This window comes from Thamnophis elegans, chromosome Z (assembly GCF_009769535.1).
Source record: "Thamnophis elegans isolate rThaEle1 chromosome Z, rThaEle1.pri, whole genome shotgun sequence".
Lineage (NCBI taxonomy): Eukaryota > Metazoa > Chordata > Lepidosauria > Squamata > Colubridae > Thamnophis > Thamnophis elegans.
The window spans coordinates 84,292,325-84,319,288 of record NC_045558.1 but is presented as its reverse complement, the minus strand read 5'-3'; the positions used below and the strand labels follow the sequence as shown (position 1 = coordinate 84,319,288).

Below are 26,964 nucleotides of genomic sequence, written 5' to 3'. Positions count from 1 at the left end.
CTGGTGTAACAGGGGGCCAGTGAGGAGTGTGGTCCAAACTAGCTTGGCTCTCCTTGGTTACATAGTCAGGATCTGTATAAAGCTCCCTAAAATACTCTTCCCAGGCATGAATTTGAACCTGATTTGTTGGAAGTAGGGAAGGTTTTCCCAATCTCCTGGTGTTGTACCAAAAAAGGGATGTATTTTTTGTCCTGACTGCCGTAATTAGACTATGCCAAGACTCCTTCAGGGCCACACTTTTCTTTTCTTTTAGAAGGTTCTTATATTGTGCTTTCAGCTGCTTTAAGTAGTAAGTGTGCTCCTCGGAGAGGGCACTTTTACTTTTCTTGTATTCCTCATTATATATCTTTTTTAGTTGAACGCAATCTCTATGAAACCATTTTTTGTTTTTTGAAACTAGCATTTTGGGGTGAGCTAATGATCTGTTACTGAGAACCGAATTCAAGTTTAAAATTAAGGATTCAAACCCCTCTAGGTAAAATCCCCCACAGTTATTTCTTAGTAGAGATGTACGTAACTCTATGGTTTCAGGGGCTAACATCCATTTGGTAACTTCCTTAGCGTTTTTCTCGTTCCATTTAATTTTTACCTGGGTATTTTGAGTCTCTAATCTGGGTAGGTAGCTGTGCCTGCCCTTAGAGAATTCTGGTGCAATGTGAGAGTAAGGAGTATTGTATTATGATCACTTTCCAATCGCAAGTCTACCTCTATCTTCTGTAAGAACTTCAGGAGGTCATATGATATTATCCAGTAGTCAACTGTGGATTTTCTTCCTGCTCCCCGGTAAAGTATATTCTGCTGGGAAATCGCCTCGTGGGGACCTGTTAAGGATACAAAGATCAAAACGTTCAGTCATTTGTCTTACACATAAGCCTGCCCGATTAGCTTTAGGGTCTTTAAATTGTCTGGCATGCAAAGATTCATCTGTTGCATTTTCATCATAGTGAAACTTAAACTGCTTATATAATGCTTGATCATTTGGACCCATCCTAATGTTTAAGTCCCCCCCTATAATTATTGCAGCTTTGGGGAATTTGGCTGAACAGCCAAGAATAAAATCTTCTATGCTGTCCCAAATCTTGTTAATCACATTATTCTTATTAAGTGGAGGAATATAGATATTGAAAAGCAATATTAAGCATCCAACTTTTACTACAATACAATGGAGGCAAGAATAGACTCTAGGTAATAAAAACAAAGGACAAAGTAATTACTTAAATACTTAGGTACTGAAATTCTGCATATGAAGAATATCTGTATAAATTCATGTGAATGTAAATGTATGTGAATATAAATAAAATTATACATAAGTCAGTGACAAATGACATAGAACAGGAGAAATAAAAACCTAGGCCTAGTAAACAGATTTAAAAGGGCATGATGTTCCTGTACTATTTCTGCCCAATAGCAGTGACTGTTCACATGTTTTTACCTTGTATGCTCAGATACTTTTATACAACAAAATAAATATGAACATGCTTTAAAGTTCTCCTTCAATATTATGTGGGAATGTAAGGAATATGTGATTAACAATACAGTTTTACATTCCAGGGAACTTAGTTTCGTTGTGGTTCCCAGCTGAATATTGTACACCTCATGTCAATTTGTTTCTATGAACAAACAGTGAAAATATGAAATAGTACTGAGCTTTTTTGAGCGTCATTGTAGTTTCTCACATCTTTTTTTCAGGAAAGAGATAATAATAAAAGAATTCAGTTTGATTTTAAAGAAGATTAGTGCTTATTTTTTTGTGTATGCTGAAGGAAAAACATTTATCTTAAAACAACTTTAAAATAAGAGACCAAGACACACTTACATTGAAGTAAAATTTGATTGATTAACAGATGATTTATTAGTGATCGGAAGTCAGGAATAAAGACTTGAAAGAGGACAGGAGTTTCATCCCTGTTTATAGAATTATGCAGATCATTTTCATAGTTATATTAGTCAATTTGGTCTAGTAGTTGAGGCATCAGGGTAGAAACCAGGAGACTGAGTTTTAGCTTTGGCCATAAAAGCCAGCTGGTTGGCATTGGGTTTGTTATTCTCTCTCAGCCCAGCTCATTTAACGATTGTTGTGGGGAAAATAGAATGAAGAACATATGTTGGATATATCACTGCTTTAAGTTATTTGTAAAATAACAAACAAATGAATATATAAATATGCAATTTGTCATAGCAGCCAACATTATTGATACAATTAACATTATTGGGATAATTCATATATATATATATATATATATATATATATATATATATATATATATATATATATATATATATATATATATATATAAATAAAAATATTTAATGAATGATGTATAAATGATTGATCATGCATAACAGAATCTTCAATATAAATAAAGAAATTTTTAGAATTTGGAATTATAACAAGTTATTTTAACATCACCATTATCAAAGGTAACCTGGATCCGAGTGCTTAATGCTAACAGTCTTCTTAGCATTTGTTAACTTCTGTGGCGAGCATGTGTTCCTTTACTTTGTTTATATTATTTTAGCTACAACTTAAAATTCCAGGCACCCATTTGTTTCTAGATGAATTTGATAGATTGATAAGTAGAAAACACAAGGAAATTTGGGCCCTTGTTTAATTTATTCGAATTTACCCTCACAATGCACTATTATTTTGTGATACCTTATAAGATAATTTCTTTCAACAAGTATTTGTAGATCAAAATATATGAACATTCAGGGAAATTGTAGTGCAATTTATACAGAAAATTAACTGTAGCATTCTCACAATTAAAAAAACAGTTCTGATACACTTATAATAATTCTAAAAGAGTAAGTAGAAAACCAGAATATCTCCTTAACAAGGAAGATATTTAGGAGAACAGAGGACAGGGTTATTTTTGTGTGGGGGAGGAAGTTTTGAATTTATGTGTTCATTGTTAAGGGATTTTCTTGCTTTGTAAGTTTAATATACATTGTTAAAATACACTTGTTCTAAAAGAATTGCTAGACTTGGGGTGTTGGGGGGGGAGGGGGGATAAATAGTATGTGTTAGATTTCAATGCAATGCGATTTCACATGTATACTGTTTCTCTTTATTTTCACTGTAAAAATAGGACAAGCTGAATATATTGACATATAGTAGAAATACACCAAAGGGAGGAGTAGCGGGATAGAAGAAAGAGGGGTAGAGAGGGCGGGAGAGAGGATTGGGGGGAGGGTGAGAAGGAAGGAAGGGAGTGGACTGGGAGAGAGGGGTGGTAGAGGGGGAGGGGAAGTAGGGTAGAGGGGAATGATGGGGGGAAGATGGAAAGTTGGAGGGGGGCGAAAGAAAGAGGTGTATGGAGGGTCGAAGAGGTATATTGGATTCCTATTTTGGGGGGTAGTGTTGCCAAGAGGAATTGCTGTGTTTATTGTTTAATGTTGTATGGCCCCAGTTATGTACAGTATATATGTGACTGTATGAAAATGAAAAATGGAAAATAAAAACACATTTTACAAAAAGAATTGCTAGACTGTTGGGAGGCTATTATCTTGCTTGGAAGTCTTGTCTTGATCTCTGAGAAGAGATGGGAAAGTGTTGGATGCTAATGCATTCCCATATTGGGATCCAATGGCTCATAGCTCCAGTCCTGTCTGAAGATTTGATTTATAATTCTTTTATCTTTGAAAATATTAGCTAGGAACTTGGGATTTGAATCTGATTCTTACTTTATTTTTCTCACTTTACATACCAGGACCCCCCTCTGCACCTCGGAGTGCCATCTCAAATGTTAACGAGACTAGTGTCTTTCTGGAATGGATTCCTCCTGCTGATTCTGGTGGAAGGAAAGATGTGTCTTATTATATTGCATGCAAGAAGTGCAACTGGCACTCTGGGCTCTGTGAGGCATGTGGCAGTCATGTCAGGTACCTTCCACATCAAAACAACCTGAAAAACACCTCTGTGATGATGGTAGACCTGCTTTCTCACACAAATTATACCTTTGAAATTGAGGCAGTGAATGGTGTGTCCGGCCAGAATCCAGCAACACGGCACTTTGTTTCAGTCAATGTAACCACAAACCAGGCAGGTAAGTGCAAATTCACACAGATAACTAGGCTCCTGAGAGGGCATAGGCTATAATTATTTTCCAGGTTAGAAGGTGCATAAAAAGAAATAATAATTTTCTTGAAATAATAATTTGCTTTCAGTAAAGAGCATTTTTGGTCACTTCTTCAACTTGGATTAAAGAACATGCATTACTAAACAACATAATAAAATTGTTTCTTCTCATGTTAATAATGAACCATGCAGGAGTTATACAAAATAGATCTTCACCATCAAATTCTCATAAAATATAAAAGATTCAATTGTTACTACTTGTAATAGAAAAGATGGTGAAATCTACATGTTTGCCAAGAGCCATTAATATAGCAGATAATCTCTTTACAACTAGTATTTGAAAAGGAAAAACATTAAATATGTTTAATTCTGTTAGTGTACTTCTTCCATAGAATATCACTATCAGTTATTGTCAAAATATAAAGGACATTAGTTTAAATTTGTTGTCATTTTATTTTTACTGTGGTTACTATTATAAGAAATGTGTTGTTTCTATACTGTAGGTGAAAACATATATTCTGACAAGCAAAAGATCTTTATGTGAGATAAGAAAACAGAAACCAAGCAGAGTGCCCCTAATAGGAAATATTTGCATATGATGTAATAAAAGATATCTCACAGAGTCTTGTACAAACTACTAAAATGCATGCTTGCCTTTTCTTTGCTCTATAATTTTATACCATTGCAAGTTTCTTGTAAAATATGATACTTGATGAGAAATATAATTGGAAAACAAAATAACAGATTTAGCACTTTCAAAACATAGTCATGAAATTGTTTTTCTTGGTTCAATCACATTTGAAGAAATCAATTTCAAATGAAGAGCATTTTGTTGAATAATATGCCATGAACAGAATCTGTAGTATCATCAATATCTTTTATTAAAGGTCATAAAAATCTGTAGTTAAATTTCATTCTATTTAATTGCCAGTATGTTCTTTGAATAAGTGATTGGACCTCAATAGTCAATATAACTATTGAGTAATTATAGAATTTCCCCTTGGTATGACAGTCATGAGAAAAATAAATGATACTTTCAAACCATTCAACAAATATTAAATCCCTTGATTCCCCCCACCACCACCAGCCATTACTCAAGTTGTCACATGTAGTATGGGGGGAGGGGGAAAGGTGGTTGTCTGTCTTGTTTTGTGTTATCTTTTTCATCACTGCTTTAAAACTTGTTCACAATTTTATTTTATCAAGGCTTAGCAGTGGCTGAAAGTAAACACAATGAAGAAATAGAATAGTGATGAAAATAAACCTAAGTAAATGCCTTGTATTCTCTTTTGTCTAGAATGTTGTACCATTACCCCGTGAGTTTCTTTGTTTTATACCAACTATCTTCAGAAAGATGGAAGGATGGCTAAAGCATGAACATTAAAAAAAAGTCATAGGCACACATAGCTTAACAATAAAACAAAATGACGTTCATAGCGGCCAGGAGCTTACCTGGTACTTTGCCCAAGATCTGGGGAAAAAGCTAAATTTGCCAAGGTTTCTGGAACTACATTAGAGTGAGAAACATACAATCTCTGAGGAGTGTCAGGTCAGAAAAGTCACACTTCCTACATCTTAATAAAAGTCATTGTTTTATTGGGGGGATCTTGAGTACCTATACTCTGTGTCAGATCTGCCCCAATCTGTTGCCTTAGGAAAGAAAGACCTTGACTCCATTGGGGTGAAGCAAAAGGTTCTTTTATTAAAGATATGTTGGCTGCAGTAAGATCAGTCTAGATTTCAAACACTCAAAAGATACAAAAAGTTTCCCATCATCCCAACCTTCCCCCTCCCTGAGACCAATCTATCTTCATCCAGTCAGAACATGCTAAGATGTTTTGAGAACATTGAAATATTTTGGAGTAATTGACATTCTTTCTCAGGGTGCCTGGCCTTGTATTCTAGTGCAAACTGCTGCTGAGCTTCTCTGGCCTTCATCATCTGCCATTCCCTCTTCCCTATTTCCCGTCACATACACACACAGCTTTATTGCCCATTTATCATACCTTCCCCTTTCTAGCCTTTGATGGCAGGATGCCTGAGAGGTATCAAGCTGCACCTAGCAGATCTGATATTCTGCTCCCCTTGATAGAGACATCAGTCCCACAGAGGGGGAAAAAGAGAAGAGGAAGAGAGACACAAAAATTCTCCAATTAGAAGACAGTACAAAAAGGCTTATCTTATATAATGCTTATGGAATTTTTAAAGCAATCTGGAGGCCTTAATGTGTTAGGAATCAACCCATACAGTCTCTGAGGAAGGAAAATCTTACCAAGCTGCCAAGTACTGGTATTTGCCCAATGTCTACAGGAGTCCAAAAATCTCCGACTTCAAAGTATTGCTCTCCCTCAATCATAATGGGATCAGGAGGGTGTACAAAGGGTGTAGGGAATATGTGATCTCTGCTTTCAATATGCTGCAATGAAATACAGAGTGTATGCATCTGAGCCTTTTTGGTACAAGTTCTATAGTCGTTGGGTTAATAATCCTTTTTATGGGGAAAAGTCCAACGTACTTTGATCCCAATTTTTTGGACGGTTATCTAGATTGTAAGAATTAGATTGATAGACAGACAGATAGACAATCCTTATGTCCCACTTTAAAGTTCCTAGGCTTCATGTGTTTTTTATTGGCTTGCTTCTTATTTGCTTCCCTAGCTTCATCCAAACTTTTCCTTATCACTGGTGAGATATTCTTAGTTGGGTGATACACTCTTTTAGTGGTGCAGTCGATGGAGTGGCCTGAGGCAATTTAGGGATAGTTACAAAATCCTGGCACTTGACTAGGTGCAGGTTTTTTACAAAGCTGAAGTATCCCAAAACCTTTGAATCATGGCTATTTTGTAGAACCATTAATCGTTGGCTTTGCAGGATGTACAATTTAGCTCCCCCCCCCCCCCCGGCAAATTAAACCATCTTGCATTGTACATTCGTCCTTGTGTCTTCCTCCAAATCTGCTTTAAGAGTATCTTTAGAGCCCCATCATGTACAAACACAGTTTTATTGCTCATTTATCCCACACACACATACTTTCTAGCCTTTATGGGCAGGATGCTTGTGAGGCATCATGCTGTGCCTGGCAGAGCTGACACTCTGACTGATCTTATTGCACATGCAGAAAAAATAGAAGATAGTAGATCCTTCAAATAACCTGGCCCTGTCTGATGATGAGCACTAAAAATGATGACCAGCACCTTAAATTGCACCTCGAAGCCCACCAATGCAAATTGCAACCAATGCTATTTGAAGAGCAGCAGTATTATATGGGTGTCTATTGCTTTTGAATATAATATTATATATTTACAGAGTTCTCTGTTATAAAATGCTGGAATTCAAAACTACTTTGTTTATAATGTTTACTATAATCTGAAAGGACCTATTCAAACTATCTTTCTGGAGAAACATTTTCCCCTGTTAATGGTCTTGGAAGTGATCCAGCTTTATTCTGTTCTTTGTCAAAGGATTAAGATTGGGGGGGTGGGGCGGCGGGGAACCACCCTGCCTCATATTGTAATGCTTGAAGAACTTTGAAACAAGGAATGGTTTGAAAACGTTAGTAAAATGACATATTACATGTGTCAAAATGTAAACAGTACTTTGTATTATATCAAAGCTGTTCCATTAATAGATTTATATACTACGTTTCTAAGCAAGTTCTTTCTGGAATTCATGGATAGCATCTATCCTCAGTCATAACTAATTCAATTGAAATACTGGGCCCTAACTAAGAAAATGAAATTCAGTGGTGAGAAAAGTAAGATTCTACTTTTAGGCAAGAAAAAACAAATGCATACATATAAAATCAGTGGTACCTGGCTCAATAGTAATAACTGCAAGATGGTGGACAGTCACTTACATAGGAGCCAGCAGTGTGCTGCACCTGGCAAAAAAGCTAGCATATTCCTAGACAGCATTAGTAGACGGATAGAATCAAGATTACATAAAATGTTAATGCTATGTTGTAATGTCTTGTAAGACAACATTTGGAATATTGCATTCAGTTTTGGTCACCACAATATAAAAAAATATATTATGTTGAGATTCTAGAAAGAGTGCAGAGAAGAACAACAAAGGTGATTAGGGGATTGGAGGCACATAAAACACATGAAAAATAGTGGCAGGAATTGGGTATGTCTAGTTTAATGAAAAGAAGGACTAGGATTGATAGCAGTGTTTCATTATCTTAAGGGGCTGCCATAAAGAAGATGGGGTCAACTTATTTTTCAAAGCTGAAGGAAGAACATGAAGCAATGGATGGAAATTAATAAAGGAGAGAAGTAACCTAGAACTAAGGAGAAATTTCTTAATAGTGAGAATAAATAAATGGAACAACTTGCCTCCAGAAGCGGGTGCTTTTTAAGAAGAGATTGGACTGCCATTTGTTTGAATGAGTAATAATGAACCTTTTCAGCACCGAGTGTCCAAACTGTCATATGCGTGCCAGCCATCTGGTCTTTGGGTTTCTGGCACCCACATGTGCGTCGGTCAACTGGTCTTTGCACGCAGTGCAAATGGTTACTAAATCTGCATTTCTGCAATTTGATATAAGCAAAAATTGGTGTCTTGCACCTTAAATCATGTGTTTTCTAAATCCTTATTCTTATTAGGAGGGAAAGACGACTCAATCTCATTCCTGCCCATACCTCTGATTTCTAAAATTTCAGTGCACATGCATTATCATCATCGTCACCATCATTTTAGCCATTGTCCATCCACTGCAGGATAAAGGCTCCTTCCACATGTTTCCAACCTATACGGTTCTAAGCTTTCTTTTGCCCATTGGGGCACAATACTTGCTGATGTTTTGAGTCTCTTTCATGGATGCTTTTTATTAAGTGGGATCCATTCTATAACTGCTTTGATCCATCTGCCACCAGTTCTGCTTGTTTTGTGCCAGCCCATTTCTATTTCAATTATTTCACACTCTTGATGATATTGTATACTTTTGTTTATTCTCCAATCCATGTACAGGCCTTTCTATCTTGTCTTGTAATGCCAAAAATGTATCTTTCCATGGCTCTTTGTGCCATTCATAATTTTTGTATTGATTATGAGGTTAGTTTCCATGTTTCACTAGCATATGTTAAAGCAGGTAACTCTGATCAAAAACTTTCTCTTCAGGCATTGGGGGAGCTTGTTTTTGAAAATTATGCTTAGCCAAACACATTTAACACACTTTTCAATTTTCTTTATTGTATCACCTTCCATTGAGATCTGTTGCCAACGTATATGTAGTGGTCTACTATATCTAGTTCTTCTCCAGATATATTTTTTTTCCTTTGGTGAATTTATTAAACATAACCTGGCTCTTTTTCAGGTTTATTTTTAAGCCAAATGGTTCTCCTGCTTCGTGCAGTTCTTGCATGTATCTTTGTAGCTCTTCTGGAACTTGTGAGAAGAGAACAATACCATGCAAATCCAAAGTAATTTAAATAGACACCATTGATTTTGCCCAGTGTAGTTTGCAAAATATTTCTTCAAGGCAGACTGAGAAAAGTGATATTGTATCACCTGGTCATGCACTACTATATACACATTATCTGTATTATTTCTAGTCTGTCTTTGCATTCAGAAGAGTTAGTATTAAAAACATGAGATCCTTAGGATGCTGATCTCTGCAAGGAACCTTTATTCTATCTATCTATGGAATTGGATGCCCATGATAATATCCATCATTCAGTACTGGTCATGTCTCAAGAAGACACTAAGCCTGTCACACTTAGTGGAGAAAGGAAGGAGAAAGAAGTGGTCTAATTCCCCAGTGAAGATAAATTCTAGCTTTTTTGTGGCCACATGTAAAGGATGTGCAGTGTCAACATTAATTTTACTGCACTTTCTCAGTAAATGTCTACATAATGACATTGGTAAAATAGAGTGCTGCAGCTATCCCTATTCATAAGGAAGAGTAGGAGGAGCAGTAGGTGGAGGAAGAATGCATACTATTTTCAGTGACAGCTGCCCTTGTATGGAACTCATAGTGATTCTCACTTCAAAAGATTTTGTGCTACTTACTTCTCTTAGGATAAAAAATAATATAAAATCCTTAGCTAGTTATTCCAATCTAAGCAATGAATTGCAAGCAAAATTATGCAATGGACTCCAGTGTTTTATTTGGAAAAGGAATGCTATGTCTTCATTTCAACTTATCCCTCCAAATGAATTTAAAACATGAACTCCCACTTTCTACACTTGAAATTACAGGCATATGTTTTACTAGCAGGTTTTGGCTGCTATGGAAATAATCTGCTCAGAACATAATGGATTGGAGGCATGTAGACTTCTTGTGATCTCTCACAAAAGCTTTCTTTTATTGCTTTTTGGTTCTGAAAATGAGTGAATAGAGGGAAAAAGAGATATTATAGCAATATAAGTAAAACATGGAAATGCTTTTTTCCTCCCTTTCTTTTCATGCTCTGCAGTGCCCAAAAGCTAACATAAAAGCCCGTTGGCACATCATCCTGGCAGTTGAATTTATCCTGGCACTTTGCCTTTAACATTTTGAATGTTATTTTTACTATTGGTTCATTAAGCTATTTGGACAATTTTTGTTTATTAATGAGCATGTATGTCCCATTGTATACTATACAAAATCAAGGTGAGGTTATTTTGAGTTTCTTTCTCATCCTTCCCTCTTGTCAGGACTCTATAATCTCTTCTGCAGATACTTCCTGAACAGCTCACAGCTTGCTCATTTCTTCCCTGTATCCAGGGTCAGTTATAAATCCTTTAAAACCACAGACATCTGAAAACCATTAACCTGATAGGCCTTTGAACTCCTCTTTATGATTTTATAGAATTACCTCTGCTAAAATGTAATACATATATTCTTTGCAGTTTTTAGCTGATATGCAGCCTCATTGTGTTGGGAAAAGATACATTGTTGTTTTTATTCAGGCATTTGTGTACAAAGAAAAATATACCAAGCAAAAACCACAGACTGTGTAGTATTTGTTTCTTTACGGTAATATATATTCTAAGGAATTTTACATAACTTTTCCTACAATCTTAAAGCTATAATAGTAAGCATTTCTATAATTTCAGAAGGAGAGGTTTCCAAAACACAAGCAAAAAAACAAAGATGCCTGAAGGTAATATAACGCAATCTTGCAAGATGCAGTATAAAATTAATTAATGTTCAGTAATGTTAATTACACTTTAACTGAGTTAAGACTAAAGTTACATATTACAAAATTGCCCAAATGGTTTTGTTTTTGCAGTTATTTAGATCTGATAACTTTATTGAACTTAAATAAAAAATTATGCTTTATGTCATAAACTGCTTTTATTGAAAGGCTCTTTTTAAATGGTTTGTTGTATGAAGTAGAGCAAAGTGAAGCTTGTATGAGATAGTGAAACTAATTATGGGATTCTAAGTACCCTAATTGGTATTCAGATTCCTCCATTATAGGCAAAGTTGATCTGAATAGTTGGCACTATCAATTTTATCCTCCACATTTTGTTGTTCTCTACAAATTGCAGTACAAACATGATGGTAAGGAAATAGAATGAGCTGGCAGGGGACAACTGACACATCAATCTTAGGAACTAATATAGCTAATCCCTCAGGTATGAACGTTCATTTAGTGATTTTCACAAGAATAAATTTATTCAGAAAGGGTACTTACGTTAGAAATTCAAAACTGTGATAAAAAAGAAGCCTTTGTAGCCATGTGACTTGGATTCAGTCACTACTGCAGACTAACTCTTTGACTTGTCTGTGGTAGGATTCTTTTTTATTTTGGTCCCTGGTCACATGGTCAAACAAGATCCGGTGATTTTTGCAGCTGGGTATGGCACCACATTTTTTTGTTTCTTTGTGTGTTTTGCTGTTGTGTGTGCTTGAGAATTTGTGCTAGAATTGAATGCTAGAAGTGTAAAATTCTGTAAGTACAGTAAAATACTGTAAGTCTTTTAAAATATTCTTTTTTGTTATTCTATGGTACTGTTTATTTGTAAGCATTTTAGGAACTGTTCTGCTTTTTATAGTACTGTACGTTGCAAACTATTGTGTTTGTAAGTACAGTATTTTGCAAAGATAAAGTTTGCTTGCATTTACCTTGAAATGCTAGCCAGCATCTACAAGAAGCATTCTATAATCTTGTGTTTCCTTGCTTTTATTTTGGAAATTAGTGTATGTTACATACGGACATATGTCATTGAATTTGCATGCTCACCATGGATTGGTCACCCAAGCTGCAGGAAGTTGAAAACGCTGTCATTGGCCAGTGGGTCTGCTGGAGCTCCTTAAAGGGCAAGCTCCAGCTACCCAGCCAGCAGAGCTTGTTACCTTGCCTTACTAATAAAAAAGTGCTGAACTTCACTCGCACCTCTCACCTGCTACTTGCGCTGATCTAACACTGGCATCGAAGGACAAAGGGATCTGAGAACTCCTCATCGCAAGCACAGCCATCTTGCACCAAGGGCAAAGAACCCTGAAACCACCAGCACAAGATGGCATTGCAGGCATCCCCAGCACCAGCAATTTTTGACCCGCAAACAAAGGACTGGTACACATATATGGTACGATTCAGAATGTTCCTGGAAACCAACAACTACCAGGACTGGCCAGACAACAGAAAGCGAACGTTGTATCTAACGTACTGTGGCAACAAGATCTAAAAGATGACACAGACCCTGATTGCCCCAGCAGATTTGGAATCTGTCTCATGGATGACCCTACAACAAGCTCTAGAGGATCACTATGTGCCATCCACTGCCCTCATGGTTAGCCATAACAAATTCTACCACCAGTGCCAACGGGAGGGAGTGACAGTAAATGATTTTGTTGCCAGCCTCAGGGAAATGGCCACCAGGTGCGAATTCATAAACCCAGAAGAAATGATGAAAGACTGGTTCATCTTGGGCATGAGAGACCTCTCTTTGCCAAACTGGAGCTAGCCCAAGAATACCAGCAGTTGCCAGTGGATGAAGCCACCACTGAAGCACAAACCATAGTGACTCATAAGGTGGGCATTCAAATGTACCAGGCTGCAGTTTGGGGTCAGTGTAGCCCCAGGACTTTTTCAATCACTAATGGAGCGGCTACTGCAAGGAATCCTGGGGGTAGTGCCATACTTTGATGACGTATTCATCTCGGGGGACTCCATAGAGCAGTTGATGGAGTGTGTATGCGAGACATTAGGGAGGTTCTTCTAAAAGGACTTAAAGCTAACAGACAAATGCAAGATCAGCATAAGGCAGATAGAATTCCTAGGCTACCTGATAGATGGGTTGGGCATCCACCCCACCAACAGCAAGCCACCCCACCAACAGAAAGCCATTAAGAACACTCCCACCCCAAAAAACAAGACAGAGCTGCAAGTCTTCTTAAGACTGTTCAACTTTTATAGTATTTTTTTTACAACAGAAGGCTACCATTGCTGAACCGCTTCACAAGCTCCTGGGGAACACGACGCCGTGGACCTGGGGGCAGAAGGAAGACAGGGCCTTCACAGAAGTAAAAGAACTTCTCTCCTCCAACAGCATCCTCATCCAATTCAACCACACACTGCCTGTCCTGATAACCTGCAATGCTTCCCCCTTCGGAGTTGGAGCTGTACTCAGCTACCGCCTGTCAGATGGATCGGAAGCCCCAATAGCCTACTACTTCAAGACCTTGTCACCAGCCGAGCACAGCTATAGCCAGATCGATAAGGAAGCCATGGTTGCGGTGGCAGGAATCAAGCGGTTCCACAAGTATGGGTATGGAAGGCGGTTCGAGCTCATCACCAACTATAAGCCCCTACTGGGAGTCCTTGCCAATGACCAATAGACCCTCCATACATATCCCCAAGGATGACCAGATGAACCATCTTCCTCACAGAATACGACTACAAGCTGGTCCACTGGCCAGGGAAAGACATCAGCCACACAGATGCCTCAGCCCCTGCCCAGTGCCGGAACTTGTGGAAGACCCCACTCCCACTGCCCAAATACTGCTGATCGACATTGACCCAGCCAGCCTGGTTACTGCCAGAGACATTGCCAAGCACACCCAGAAAGACCAGAAGCTGCAAAATTCTGAACTGGGTATTGAGGGGGTGGCCACAGGAGAAGCTGGGTGAAGAGTTCCAGAGCTACCAAGTTGTAAGCAAATCAAACTGTCTACTATTGAGGGCTGCTTGCTGTGGGGAGAGAGGGTCATCATACCACAAAAGCTACAGAGGTGAGTCATGGACACTCTGCACATGGGACACCCGGGAATAGTGAGGATGAAGGCACTAGCCCTGAACTACATTTGTTGGGCCAATATGGACAAGGACATTACCGAGTGAGTGGTCGCTTGCAGATCTTGCCAGGAAACCCAACCAGACCCACCACAGGCACCCACTCAAGAATGGGAGGCAGCCAAGGGCCCATGGTCAAACATGCATATGGATTTCACGGGGCCAGTGGAGAGGCAGACATTACTGATCATTGTGGAGACCTACTCCAAATGGCTGGAGGTTGTCATCATGCCAACCACCATGACAGAAGCCACCATCCGAGTCCTCCGATGACTCTTCGTCACCCATGGCCTATCAGACATCCTGGTGTCCAACAACGGCTCGAAACTGACAGCCAAGATCTGGAAACGTTCCTCACAGAACAAGGGATCCAGCATGTACTCATCGCACCATTCAACCCAGTTAGCAACGGGCAGGCCGAGTGGGTGGTGAGATTAACCAAGTAAACCCTCACCCAGATGGGACCCAGCAACTGGCAGGAGAAGGTCGACCAGTTCCTCCTTGCCCAACACATCACACCCCACTCAACCACTGCCAAAAGCCCAGCCGAACTGTTGATGGGAAGAAGACTGAGGTCCCGGCTCAACCGGTAGCACCCAGTTTACCTCCCAGAAACCCCCCTGGACTCAGCTCTGTCAACCTGAGCATTCAACATAAATGACCGAGTGTTCACCCACAACTATGCTGGGTATCCGACCTGGCTGGCAGGACAAGTCGTGGCCATCACTGGGCCAAAGTCATACTGAGTGGAGCTAGAGGACGGAAGTATTATAACGTGTGGGTTGTTGTTGTGAGGGAATTGACATGCAGGAGCCATGTGCAAGACAGATCTTTATTATAACACAGGTGACAAGCGATTCAAACGTTCCCTGCAACTGTCAGGGTATTTATACTAGCACTCAGACCAACTGTCAAAACGACCAACCAATCAGGTCTCAGCTGGTATTTGCATATTGAATATGCAACACTCCTTTCCCCCAGATCAGTTGAAGGGGGAGGGGTGGACACAACATTATAACAAGCAACTTTGAAAATTACATTTGCATATTTCCCCATGTTAAGTGAATTATTTTTATTAATACGATTCAAACAGCAGTTCCCCCATTTTTTTTTTCATTCCAAACAGCAGTTCCTTGAATGTACTATTAGCAATTCTGTTTCTCTTCCTCCTCCCTCCAGTAATTTTCACATTACGTTTCTCACATTTCACATTTCTTCCTTTCCCTCGTTACTTTATTCACATTTTATTTATTTAAAATCCCCCCCCCCCCTTAACTGCGCATGCCCAAACAAAACAACTTTGATTCTCTCGGTCCAGGCTTGAAAATCGGCCCTGGAGGCGGCTCGCTGCTCGCAGATGGCTTGGACAGCAGAGGCACCACCTTGTACGGAGGTGGGGACTGGCAGGCAGCACGGAGGTCTAGGAGGAGCGTTGAGAGAGGCTCCTCGGCTTCCCGTTGGGAAGCAGGCTCGCGGGGAGGCAGGGAGGGGCGGCTTCTCCTCAAGGCAGAGAACGGAGCTAGCAGGCAGGACAGGAGGATTTCAGGCCCCTGGAGGCAGCTAAGACAGGGGAACGACGGAAGGCCGAGGAGGCGTCGGGAGGCCGAGAAGGCAGGCTTCTCCTTTCCCTTCGTTGAGGCGCGGAGCTGAAGCCAGGAGGCCGAGGAAGCAAGGCAGGAGACGGATGGCAGGGACACGCTTCAGTCCTCCTCCTTCTTCCTCTCTCTCTCTCCTGGTCAGGCAGGCATCGCGGGGAGGAATTCGTGCCCTGGAGGCAGCGAAGTGGAGACAGGGGCTTTGAGATGCTTGCAGCCTTCGTAGGACGGCCTCGGCAGAGGCAGCTGGAAACAGCTAGGTGCCTGGAAGGCAGGCAGGACAGGAAGGCAGGCCCTGGAGGCCTGTAGGCGCCGAAGGCATGCAACGAGCGGCTTCGGCAGGAGTTGAGGCACGGCAGCAAGGCTCGCAGTGGGCGCAGGCAGCACGGCCCGGAGAACGGAGGCAGCGACAGGGCTTCTGGCTGTCCTGTGGCTCCTTACTAGTTGGCTGATGTTGTTAGGCTCTGCGGGAATCGCATATCAATCCCATCCTCGTCGCCAGTATTATAACGTGTGGGTTGTTGTTGTGAGGGAATTGACACGCAGGAGCCATGTGCAAGACAGATCTTTATTATAACACAGGTGACAAGCGATTCAAACGTTCCCTGCAACTGTCAGGGTATTTATACTAGCACTCAGACCAACTGTCAAAACGACCAACCAATCAGGTCGCAGCTGGTATTTGCATATTGAATATGCAACAGGAAGGACCTGGAGAAGACACATAGACCAGCTCCGACACTGCCTGGGGGACACCGAACTAAGAAACCAGGGCAATTGGGCCACATCCGCCAGCTTGGAACAATCCCCTGAGCAACCAAGGTCTCTGCCATGAGGAGCATGTTCAACTGCTGGCCGAGAAACAGACGAGTGCGAGCCAGCCTGACCAAGCGAGCACCAAAGTGAGCTGCCATCCAACCCAAGCCACAACCACTTATCTGGGGTCGAAGACATCCAGCAGAGAGATGGGAGTCCCGGGAGCCGAAGGAGCAACAGGCTCAACTGCATCAGCAACTCGCAGGCCGAGGAGTTCCAGAAGGTTCCCTCCCAGGCAGCCAGAGGAGCAACAGGCTCAACTGCATCAGCCGAGATCCCAGGAACAAGTGAGCTGCATAGGGGGGAAGAGGTGTTACATACTGTTCTGACCCCCCTCCTTGCTTGTTCACAAACAACAGCCAGACAGAACTTCAAAGGAAATATCTTTATCAGTCCCGGCTCAAGCTGGCTGCGAGCCCAAAATAAACATAGATAAAGTCTCTGGCAAAAAGTTACACAGCAAATGCAAAAACAAAACTCTTACAGCAAACCAGGTTTACAGAAAGCAAATCACTTATCCAAGTGCCTCTTTGAATCACGAACACGAATTCGAACAGTTACGGAACTGAACTCACAAACAAACAAACGACATTGACTTCTGCAACTAAGGCGTGGCACCATCAGTCTTTTATCCACAGGAGGAGAGCCTTAACGAGCCCCAGCTGCTTGTTATCTTCTCCCGGGAGCATCCTGAAACCACTCACTGATAGCAGCTCCAAAGGCTCCTACCCAGCCACAATACATATGGATATACATTATTGAATTTGCATGCTCACCGCGGATTGGTCGCCCAAGCCGCAGGAAGTTTAAACTGCTGTTATTGGCCGGCGGGTCTGCCGGACCTCCTTAAAGGGCGAGCTCCGGCAGCCCAGCCGGCAGAGCGTTTTACCTTGCCTTACTAATAAAAAAGTGCTGAAGTTCACTTGCACCTCTCGTCTGCTACTTTGCGCCGATCTAACACTGTATATTACTGTAGTTTGTAGGTTTTAAATTTTAATTTTAGCAGTTCCAGAAGTTGTTGGTGCCGCATCACTAGAAGCTTTTAAGAAGAGACTGGATAGGCATTTATCAGAAATACTATCTTGTGAGAGCAGTGGGTTAGACTAGATTACCTCCAAGTCCCTTCCATCTCTGTTACTGTTTGCAAACTGAGAGTTCTGTAAATCCCTTCCCCATTTCCCTCTGTGCCTGGTTGGAGACTAATTAGTGGCAAATGATATTTTTTTTAAAGCAACTGCAATAGGAGAGTTCTGTAAATTACTGCCCAACACCCCCCCCCCCGCCTCTGGGCAGCTGTCTAAAGAAGCTTGAGTTGACCAGCAGCAAATGGGTTTTTTTTTAAAAGCAACTGCAATTGGAGAGCTCTGCGAGCCTTAGCAGAAGACTGAACCAGAAACAGCTGATAGGCGGCCACAGGAAAACCCCTCAGTTCAGTTAAGGAGGGCAGCAATCAATTAATGAATAAGAAGAAATAGTAAGTCATATCTTCATTCATTTAACAAGACATTCATTTAACAAGGGCAGCAATCAATTAATCAATTAATTTATGAATTTGATTTTTAAAATTTGTAAAATTAAGTCTGACTCATTTGATGATGGGCAAGCTCCATTAGATTCATACCTTGAGGACTACCTGTATATCACTTCTGAGAGTTTGCTTGTTTGTCCCCACTCTCCTTCTAATGGCTCAAATCATAGGGTAATGTGTATTTATTGTATAATGGACTTGATGAAAATACTTTCTATAATATTTAAAAGTATCATAATTTCCAGATTATAAATGCAATGTTTATATTGCTTACATGTTCTGTATGTCAACATTACTCATATATAAGAGACATCAGAAATAAGAAAGCACAGAAAATTATTTACAACATTGATATCCATTTTTGCATGCCTTGTCTTCATCACAAGACATCCGATGCTTGAGTTGCACATTAATCCCCACTCCAGATGGTAGGATGTCTGTTACCAATGAATTATGGATCAGATGAATACTTTATAGTTTTATTTATAATTACCTGTTGTTAATTGGTTTCTGTTAGTTGGTTACCAAGATTTAAACAATGCTTAGTAATCTAGAGAAATAAAGTATGTATACCCATTAAAGGAAGAACTTGAATTGATAATAAAAAGTTATTCTGCTCCTTTTGGACTTCAATTATGCATATGTATTTCAGCATATACCATGTTTCCCCCCAAAAAAGACGGGGTTTTCTTTTGACCCCCGAAATAACTACTTGGCCTTATTTTCGGGGAGATCTTATTATTTTTGAGGTGCAGGAGGCAGCAAGCGTGGTCACCTCATAGCTGTTGCTATGTTGCAATATTTTCGGGGAAGGATTATTTTTTGGGGAGAGCTTATTTTAGCATATGTGCACAAAAGCCGGATTTGACTTATTATCCGGGGAGATCTTATTTTCAGGAAAACAGATTATGTATTTATGTTGATAAAGGTATGTTATATCTTTGAAGTTTAAACAATCTACTGGTTATCTTACACTGATTCTTGTTGATATATTTTCAGATAGCCAATTAATAAATCCATTCATAAATGTATTTTTAAAAAGTTAAAATAGTCTTCACTTTTTCTATCTCTTCCTGTAACTAATTCCAAATGTACTGAAAAATGCTATATACTGTATATATGTATATTACATCATTGTGGGAAAAGAAAGAAACATTGGCATTAGGAAATCAACAATAGAAAGTCCTCATATCTGCTTTAATCATCTTCTCTTGAATTTGTGAAATTAAAATTAATATCACTTTATTATTTATTAATAACCCCATCCCATTCATTAATCCCATCCTGTTAGAGGCATTGTTTAAAGTGCTTCCAAGTTCAAAGGATTAGCTGGCGACATCACCATACCTGTGTGATTCTTTCATATCCCTGTCAAGGAGCTGGAGTGAATGACAGGAGCTCAACCCTGCTATGCAGCATCACTCGGATCTCGAACGTAGGCTTGCTAACTTCTGACTAGAGACCTAATGACATGAACCACTGTGTTCCTTAATTATTATTAATTACTGGTTATTATATGATAACAATAATAACTAGAATAAATAATGATATACTAGACAATAATGACTAGAATAAATCTAGTTTGTAGATTAGTTCTTAATTTGGATTGTTTTTCTTTTATAGTGTTTTATTTTTGTTGCTGCAATATTAATATGTTTTGGTCAGCAATCTTTCAAAAATAGATTCTTAAATCATGATCTGTACACAGTCAAAGCTGTACAAGTTATTTTTCATAGATTTTAATTAAAAATTATACTACAACTGTGGAGATTTAAGAGGGTTCTCATAATAGCAATGTTGCGAAGAATATTCAAATGAGAATGAGTGAGAAAAATTGCTCGGAACTCCACTATCTGTAGAGAGAGATTTGAACCTTCACTTTATAGTCCCTGGCTGACAACTTCACTTTTATATCCTTTTGTTTTACTAATAAAAAAGAAGCAAAACCTTCTGTATTTAGATTAGTACTTGACCCAGCTAATAAAGGCTTTTTCCTGAACTATCCAAATCAAATTGAATGTGGATGTTGCCACTATTTGAGTAAGGTCAGTTTTTATTAGCCCTACTCCAATGCTGATGGTAGAACTAGCATAAATAGAACTGAATGTCTGTCACAGTGAAGAGGGGAATTAATTTATTAGCCAAAGCATCTGGGGATGGGACAAGAAGCAATGGATGGAACACATCAGAGGATGATCCAACCTGTAACTAATAAGAAATTTTCTGATAGAATAATTAATCAATAGAACAATTTGCCTTCTGACGTTGTGAGTGTTCCATCGCTGAAGATTTTTAAGAAAAGATTGCACAATCATTTATTCAGGATGAAGCAATGACTTCTGCACTGGGCAGGGAGTTGGATTACAAAATCTACAAGGTCTCTTCCAGTCTTATGATTCTATGATTCTGTGAATATTGACTTATTGGTAAACATTTCTTAAGAATACCATGAAAATGTGCCACCCATAGATAAGCCATACCTCAAAAGTTTAACATGTTTTTCAATATATTCTAATGAATTTTAGGACTTCACATTTTGTATCAATAAATATTGTTTTCCGGAACCAGATTCCATTTTAAACCTTTGCAACTGACTTATCTGCAAGTGGCACATTTTTCATAGTATTTTGGTTAAAAATTTGTGGGTCAGCTTATCTGCGATTGTATATGAGTACTTCAGAAAAATCTGTATATTTCTTGATAAACCCATCCACGGATAAGTCAAACACAATTTTGGAAGTACACAATATTTTGGAAGTTAAAATTCTCAATTGATTCATTGCTACAACACATATGGTTCTTAAGCAATTTTGAAATATTGAGGTTGGCCATTCTGTAGCTATGGTGAAATATTGTCTAATGAGTTATGATTTGCCTCTCTTCTAGTTATTCTCCCTTTAGACTGAGTTTTTTTTATTATGAAAATCTATTCCACAAATGACTCATTCGTGTTTTAAAACTGTCTACCTGCCCTGGCTATCCACAGCTTATAAGGGTAGCATTTCTGAAAAAGTTGTCTAGAAGACTGACTCCTTCCTAGCAATCTAAAGTTAGATTTCAAACCAGTATATAGTATATGTCATCAATACAAATATACGCTACAGTAGCTGATTGAGTTCCAGTCGTATGCAGCAGATTCAAGGTTGTAGTCTATAACTTTCTGCAGTATATCCCTAATGATCATAACTCAACATGGATCTACTGTTACTTAGAATTATATACTTGGGGTGAAAGAAAATTGGTCTAGGAGTGTGTCTATTCTAAGATTCACTTTCCATTACCTTGAGGTGAAATTGAAATGTTATCCAATTTTTGTTGGATTTTATTTTCATGAATCTTCCTGGGAAGGAAGGAATTTGTCCAACTGTCTAACAATATTATATTTTACCCCAGTACTGTCTCTAAAGGTCTTTATCCACCAACTTTTCCCTCAATTTCTTTCCAGATCACCTAAAAATCAACTTTCCCCCTGATATTTAACATGAGCTATTTAGCAAATACATTATTGAATATTTGCAATTTTGTGCCATTACTGGATTATCCTCACTCCATTGTTGGTTTTCTATTACTATTATACATTCATGGCTTTAAGGAAGACTATGACAGAGAAATTATAACTTTGGGTTGGAAATGCTATAGCATAACTATTGTTTTCTATTTGATGACTGCAAATAGTAAAAAATTAATTCAATCACGTAACCAAGCATTTTGATGATGATTTCATCATTTCAGGTGAAGTTAATGTTTTGTTATCTAATCCCAGCGGTATGTGATATGGCTATGATTGCCATCTTGAGCTTCCCTCCTTTCCTTTCCACAATACATTCTGTTACATAAGCCCAAAAGAAACAACACTTCAATAACTGCATTTGAGCATTTGGTCTCACTAGAACCTTTTACATTTTACAGCCGCCAGATAGAATGCAGCAGCTTGATAAAGCTAAACCAGAATTTTGAAGAATCCTAGATTATTATGAGCAAATGTACCCAATAATAAACTAAGAATCCTGGTGCCTCTGTTCAAATCTTAAGAAAGGAAAAACCCCAACTCCATGGATTTAGAAAAAAAAGTACCATATTTATCCGAGTACAAGATGCACCGGAATATAAAACGCACCAAGGTTTTGAAGAGGCAAAATTTTTTTTAAAGGTTTTGCACTCTGCAAACCAAAACAGCCCTTTTTTTTGCAAAAGCGGTCCCGCTTCCCCCCCAAAAAAGCATGAATAGTTTTTAGAGGGCTTGCAGAGTGCTCTTGGAGGAGTGGGGGGGCAGAAATAAGAAAAAATGGCCATTTTTTTGTAAAAACGGACCCGTTTTTCATTTTAAAAAGGCATGGATAGCCTTTAGGAAGCTTATAGAGTGCTCCTGGGGGCTGTGGGGGTAAATTGAGCAAAAAACAGACGGGTGATACCTGACTTACATTAAATAACATTTGCAAGATAGTTTGAATATGAACCATATCTTAGCCAAACTCCCAGAGAGTTCATGGATGCCCCGCCGCTGCCACCAGCTGCCAACATGCCCAAGTCACGCACTAAAACTGTGGGAGTTCCAGGGCACCCAGCTACCAGTATGCCCAAGCTGTGTGCTAAAATTCCGCGGGAGTTCGGGGAAACCTCAGCACCAGCCGCCAGCGCACTCAAACCGCATACTAAAACTCCCCTCTCGCCAATGAAAACAACAGACTGTGCCCACCACCACTGCCACCACCCCCAAGTATGGAGAGTTCCAGATTGGGACTTGGCACACAGCATTGCTGGAGTTGAGGAGCTGGCCTTCCCCTCTGCCACCAGCCATAGGAGGAAAATAAAGCCAAACCTTGCCCAAGCAAGAGCTGTGGCAGGAGTGGGTGATATTACAGTTAATTTCAAATGACATTCTACAATTTGGGTCTGATCTTAAACTGTACACTTTATGGCAGACATATTTGGCCCATTGTGTATGTCTATGTAAGGGAAGAAACAACTGAAGACTGGAATAGAACAAGAACAAGGTGAAAGATTATCAAAGAGAGATCCAACCTAAAATTAAGAACAAATTTCCTGAGAGTAAGAACAATTGATCAATGAAACCGCTTGCCTCCACAAGTTGTAGATGTTCAATCACTAGAGATTTTCAAGAAGAGATAGAACAATCATTTGTCCAGGATGGTATAGGATCTCCTCTTTTAGCAGGAGGTTGGACTAGAAGACTTCAAGATTCCTTCCAAGCCTGTTACTCCATGTTCTACCTTTCTATTCATACCAGCGGACAAATATCTTAATTCTTATTTGGCTCAGTTTATCATTTCTCCATTCCATTTCTTTATCAAACCCCATCATGATTTTTTTTAAAAGCTCACCCAAAATTAATATACATCTTATGCTCATCACTCCTATGCACTTTCTTCACTTTATTCCAAATATGTACATTTTCATAGACATTCTGTAATACTTTAACTTACATTGTAAAAGTCAGAAGAATACAGATATTAGCCTATATTCATGTTTTAGTTTATATTAGTTTGCAGAAGCAGGAATTGGAACTGAACCAGTTTCTTATTACACTATTCCCAATTGATGACTATCCTCTGTTTGAAAACCTCTAGTTACAATAAGAAACCATCCTATATGATAATTGATGGAGAACTCTTACTTCTTATTTCCTAATGTCTAATATATATATTTACATTGTTTATTGTTTTATTTATTTATTTTGATTTAATTTATTTGTCGTCCATCTTACAGTTTGAGGCAACTCTGTTTCCTGCCATTAGAGCCACTGGAGCAAGTGAGAATAAATCTGCAATGTATCCTCTACTGATATTTTTGAAAAAGCTATGTATATCTTTCAACCTTCTCTTCTTCAAGTTAAACATTTCAATTGTTATTCATATGACTTCACTTTGAGTCCTTTCATGATTTTGGCAGCTATTTTCTGGACCTGTTCTAGTTTATTTATTTATTTTTTTTAAAAAACCAGTGTACAGAACTGAATGCAATACTTGATATTAAGGCTGGCTAAGGCGGGATAGCACATATAGGCATAGTACTTCCTGCGATATGGACTGTACAAACATTTTAATGCACCTCAAGATGGTGTTGACTTTGCAGCTGTTGTGGCATATTGAGCTTCTAATTCACTAGTACACCCAAATCCTTCTCACATATACTGCTCTTCAGTCAGATTTTCACAAGTCAGAACCTAGGTCCTCTCCCTACCAGCATAGGCCGCCCTTTTGAGGCGGGGATGGGGGATATGGGTTCTCCTGTTCAGCTCACCACTATTCCAATAGACAGGGTCAGCATCAGGACAGGTCAGGCAAGGGAGGACAGCGTTATCAGCCTAAGCAACCATATAGAGGAACAGGTTCCAATCATCCTTTCTGTTCATTGTCCCCAAGGCCTCAGGGGGTTGGAGAACAATTCTGGACCTGAAAGTCTTGAACTGTCACATTGTCTACTGACAGTTCAAGATGCACTCTCTCCTGATAATCTTGGAGGGCATCTGGAGAGATGACTACCTGACCTCGGTGGATCTTACAGAGGCCTACCTCCATGTCTCAATTCACCCGAACCACCAGCAGTTCCTGCGGTTCTGCTATCGGGGAAGACATCTTCCTTATCAGGCTCTCCTCTTTGGCTTATCCTCAGCCCAGAGGTATTTACCAAGATCCTGTCGACAATCGCAGCTCATCTGAGAACCCACCCAATCAGAATCTTGTGCTACCTGGATGACATCCTCCTGTTGTCCAGGTCCGCCAGATAGGCTCGCGAAATCTGGAGGTAACACTCCAGAACCTGAGGGAATATGGCTTCTCTATCAACTTGGGGAAGAGCCATATGACACCAACAACATGGCTGCTCCATCCAGGGGAAGTCATAGATACAGTCCAATGCAGGGTCTTTCCAGGGAACATCAGATCAGTTTTCGAGACCTAGACAGGTAGGTCAGAGCACATCATCGAGCCCAGCTGAGCTGATCTCAGCTCCTGGGCAAAATAGTGTCTTGCTTCTCCATCATCCCATGGGCCAGACTCCACAGCAGGCCTCTACAACGGCTCCTGCTGCCGCATCATATAGATGACACCAGTTCCTCGACCAAGTTGATTCGCATTCCCCCAGAAGTCCTAAAATCCCTAGTGTGGTGGGATTCTACAGTTCTACAATGAGGATCATTATTCCGAGAACACCCAAGGGTCACGATCACCACCGAGGCCAGGCTGTCAGGGTGGGGTGCACACCTGAGATCGGAAGAGGCCCAGGGACTTTGGTCTCAGATGGAACAGCGCCGCACCATTGATTGGTTAGAGCTTCGAGCAATTCAGTGGGCTTCCTCCACCTACAGGAAGTGGTTGTCAACAGGCATGTCTTAGTCCTAACGGACAATATCACTGCCAAGGCCCATGTGAATCGCCATGGGGGGACGCGATCCAAGCTTCTAATGCAGGAAACCATTCACCTGGGTTGCTGGGCAGAGATAAATCTATTATCAATCCGGGCCGAACACATCTCCGACAAAGCCAACACCACAGCTAATTGGCTCAGTCGAACTCACCTGTACCAATCGGAATGGGCTCTCCATCGTCACTGGTTCCGATCACTGGTCAGACGCTTTGGCCAAACCATAGTCAATCTCTTCGCCAGCAGGGACAACAGGAAGGTACCTTGCTTCAAATTGACTGCTTGGCAGCTGAGCAGTGCACCATGACATCGAAGGGTCTGTCCCCAGCAGTCATTGAGACCATCCAGGTGCCCAGGCAAACCTCCCCTTTCCGATGTACGGAAGCGTTATTTACCGCTTTCCGTCCAGAGTCGTTAGGATGCAAAGCCTCATCAACAACCCTGGGACGCTGGATCCAGGCATGTATCACAAAAGCTTATTCTATGCAATCACAGAATCCTCCAGCTCATATCACTGCCCATTCCACACGAAGCACAGCGATTTCAGTGGCCTCAGCTACCCAGGCCTCTCTGGAGGAGATGTGCAGAGCTGCCACATAGACTTCACCTTCTCCCTTTATTCGGCATTACAAAATTGATCAGTATGCGTGAACCGAGGTTATATTTGGAAGGTGAATGCTACAATGGGTTGCAGAGATTCGGCTTCATCCGGCCCAGTCATCTTCATCCCACCCATCATGAGGGGACAGCTTTGGTATGTCCCATACATGGATGCTGTCTCCACCAACCATGGAGAATGGGCGTTGACTTATCTGAGACACCCTTTCTTATGACAGGTGAAGACAGCATCTAGCCCGTCCTAATGTTCTTTTCATTTGCCCGGTCTGGTTTCAGTTGGAGAGATTGCATTGTTCAATTTAGAGTTTCACATGTCAGTCTGTTATCGTCTTCGTCAAAAAGCTGGGTATGGCTGAAGGAGAAGGCATGTCTTAAAGATATCAGACTCAGTCCTACTGGTGAGTGTATGAGTATTACCAATGCATGGATGCTGTCTCCCCCTGTCCTGAGAAAGGGTGTCTCAGGTAAGCCAATGCCCATTTGTTTCCACACATTATTTTAGTCTGATTGAGGGTGTGTGTGTGTGTGTGTGTGTGTGTGTGTGTGTATTCTTAGAAATATTAGAGTGTGTGCGTAGTTGTGTGTGTGTGTGTGTGTGTGTGTGTGTGTGTGTGTGTGTGTGTGTATTCTTAGAAATATTCTCCATGCTAGGCATTCCCTGCAAGTTTGATAAGCATTCTAATATCTCATCCATATCACTAGGCCCAGAGCACTAGACCCA

At 40.1% G+C, this 26,964-nt stretch overlaps 1 protein-coding gene across 3 annotated transcripts in view; it reads left to right on the top strand.

Moving 5' to 3' along the window:
* EPHA5 (EPH receptor A5) overlaps positions 1–26,964 on the top strand; it is a 237,770-nt gene that overhangs the window by 151,441 nt on the left and 59,365 nt on the right. For all 3 annotated transcript variants that reach the window (XM_032237901.1, XM_032237899.1, XM_032237902.1), the window contains one exon: positions 3,711–4,046. In XM_032237901.1, coding sequence (XP_032093792.1) covers positions 3,711–4,046 — 336 coding nt within the window. The remainder of the gene's footprint in view (positions 1–3,710; positions 4,047–26,964) is intronic.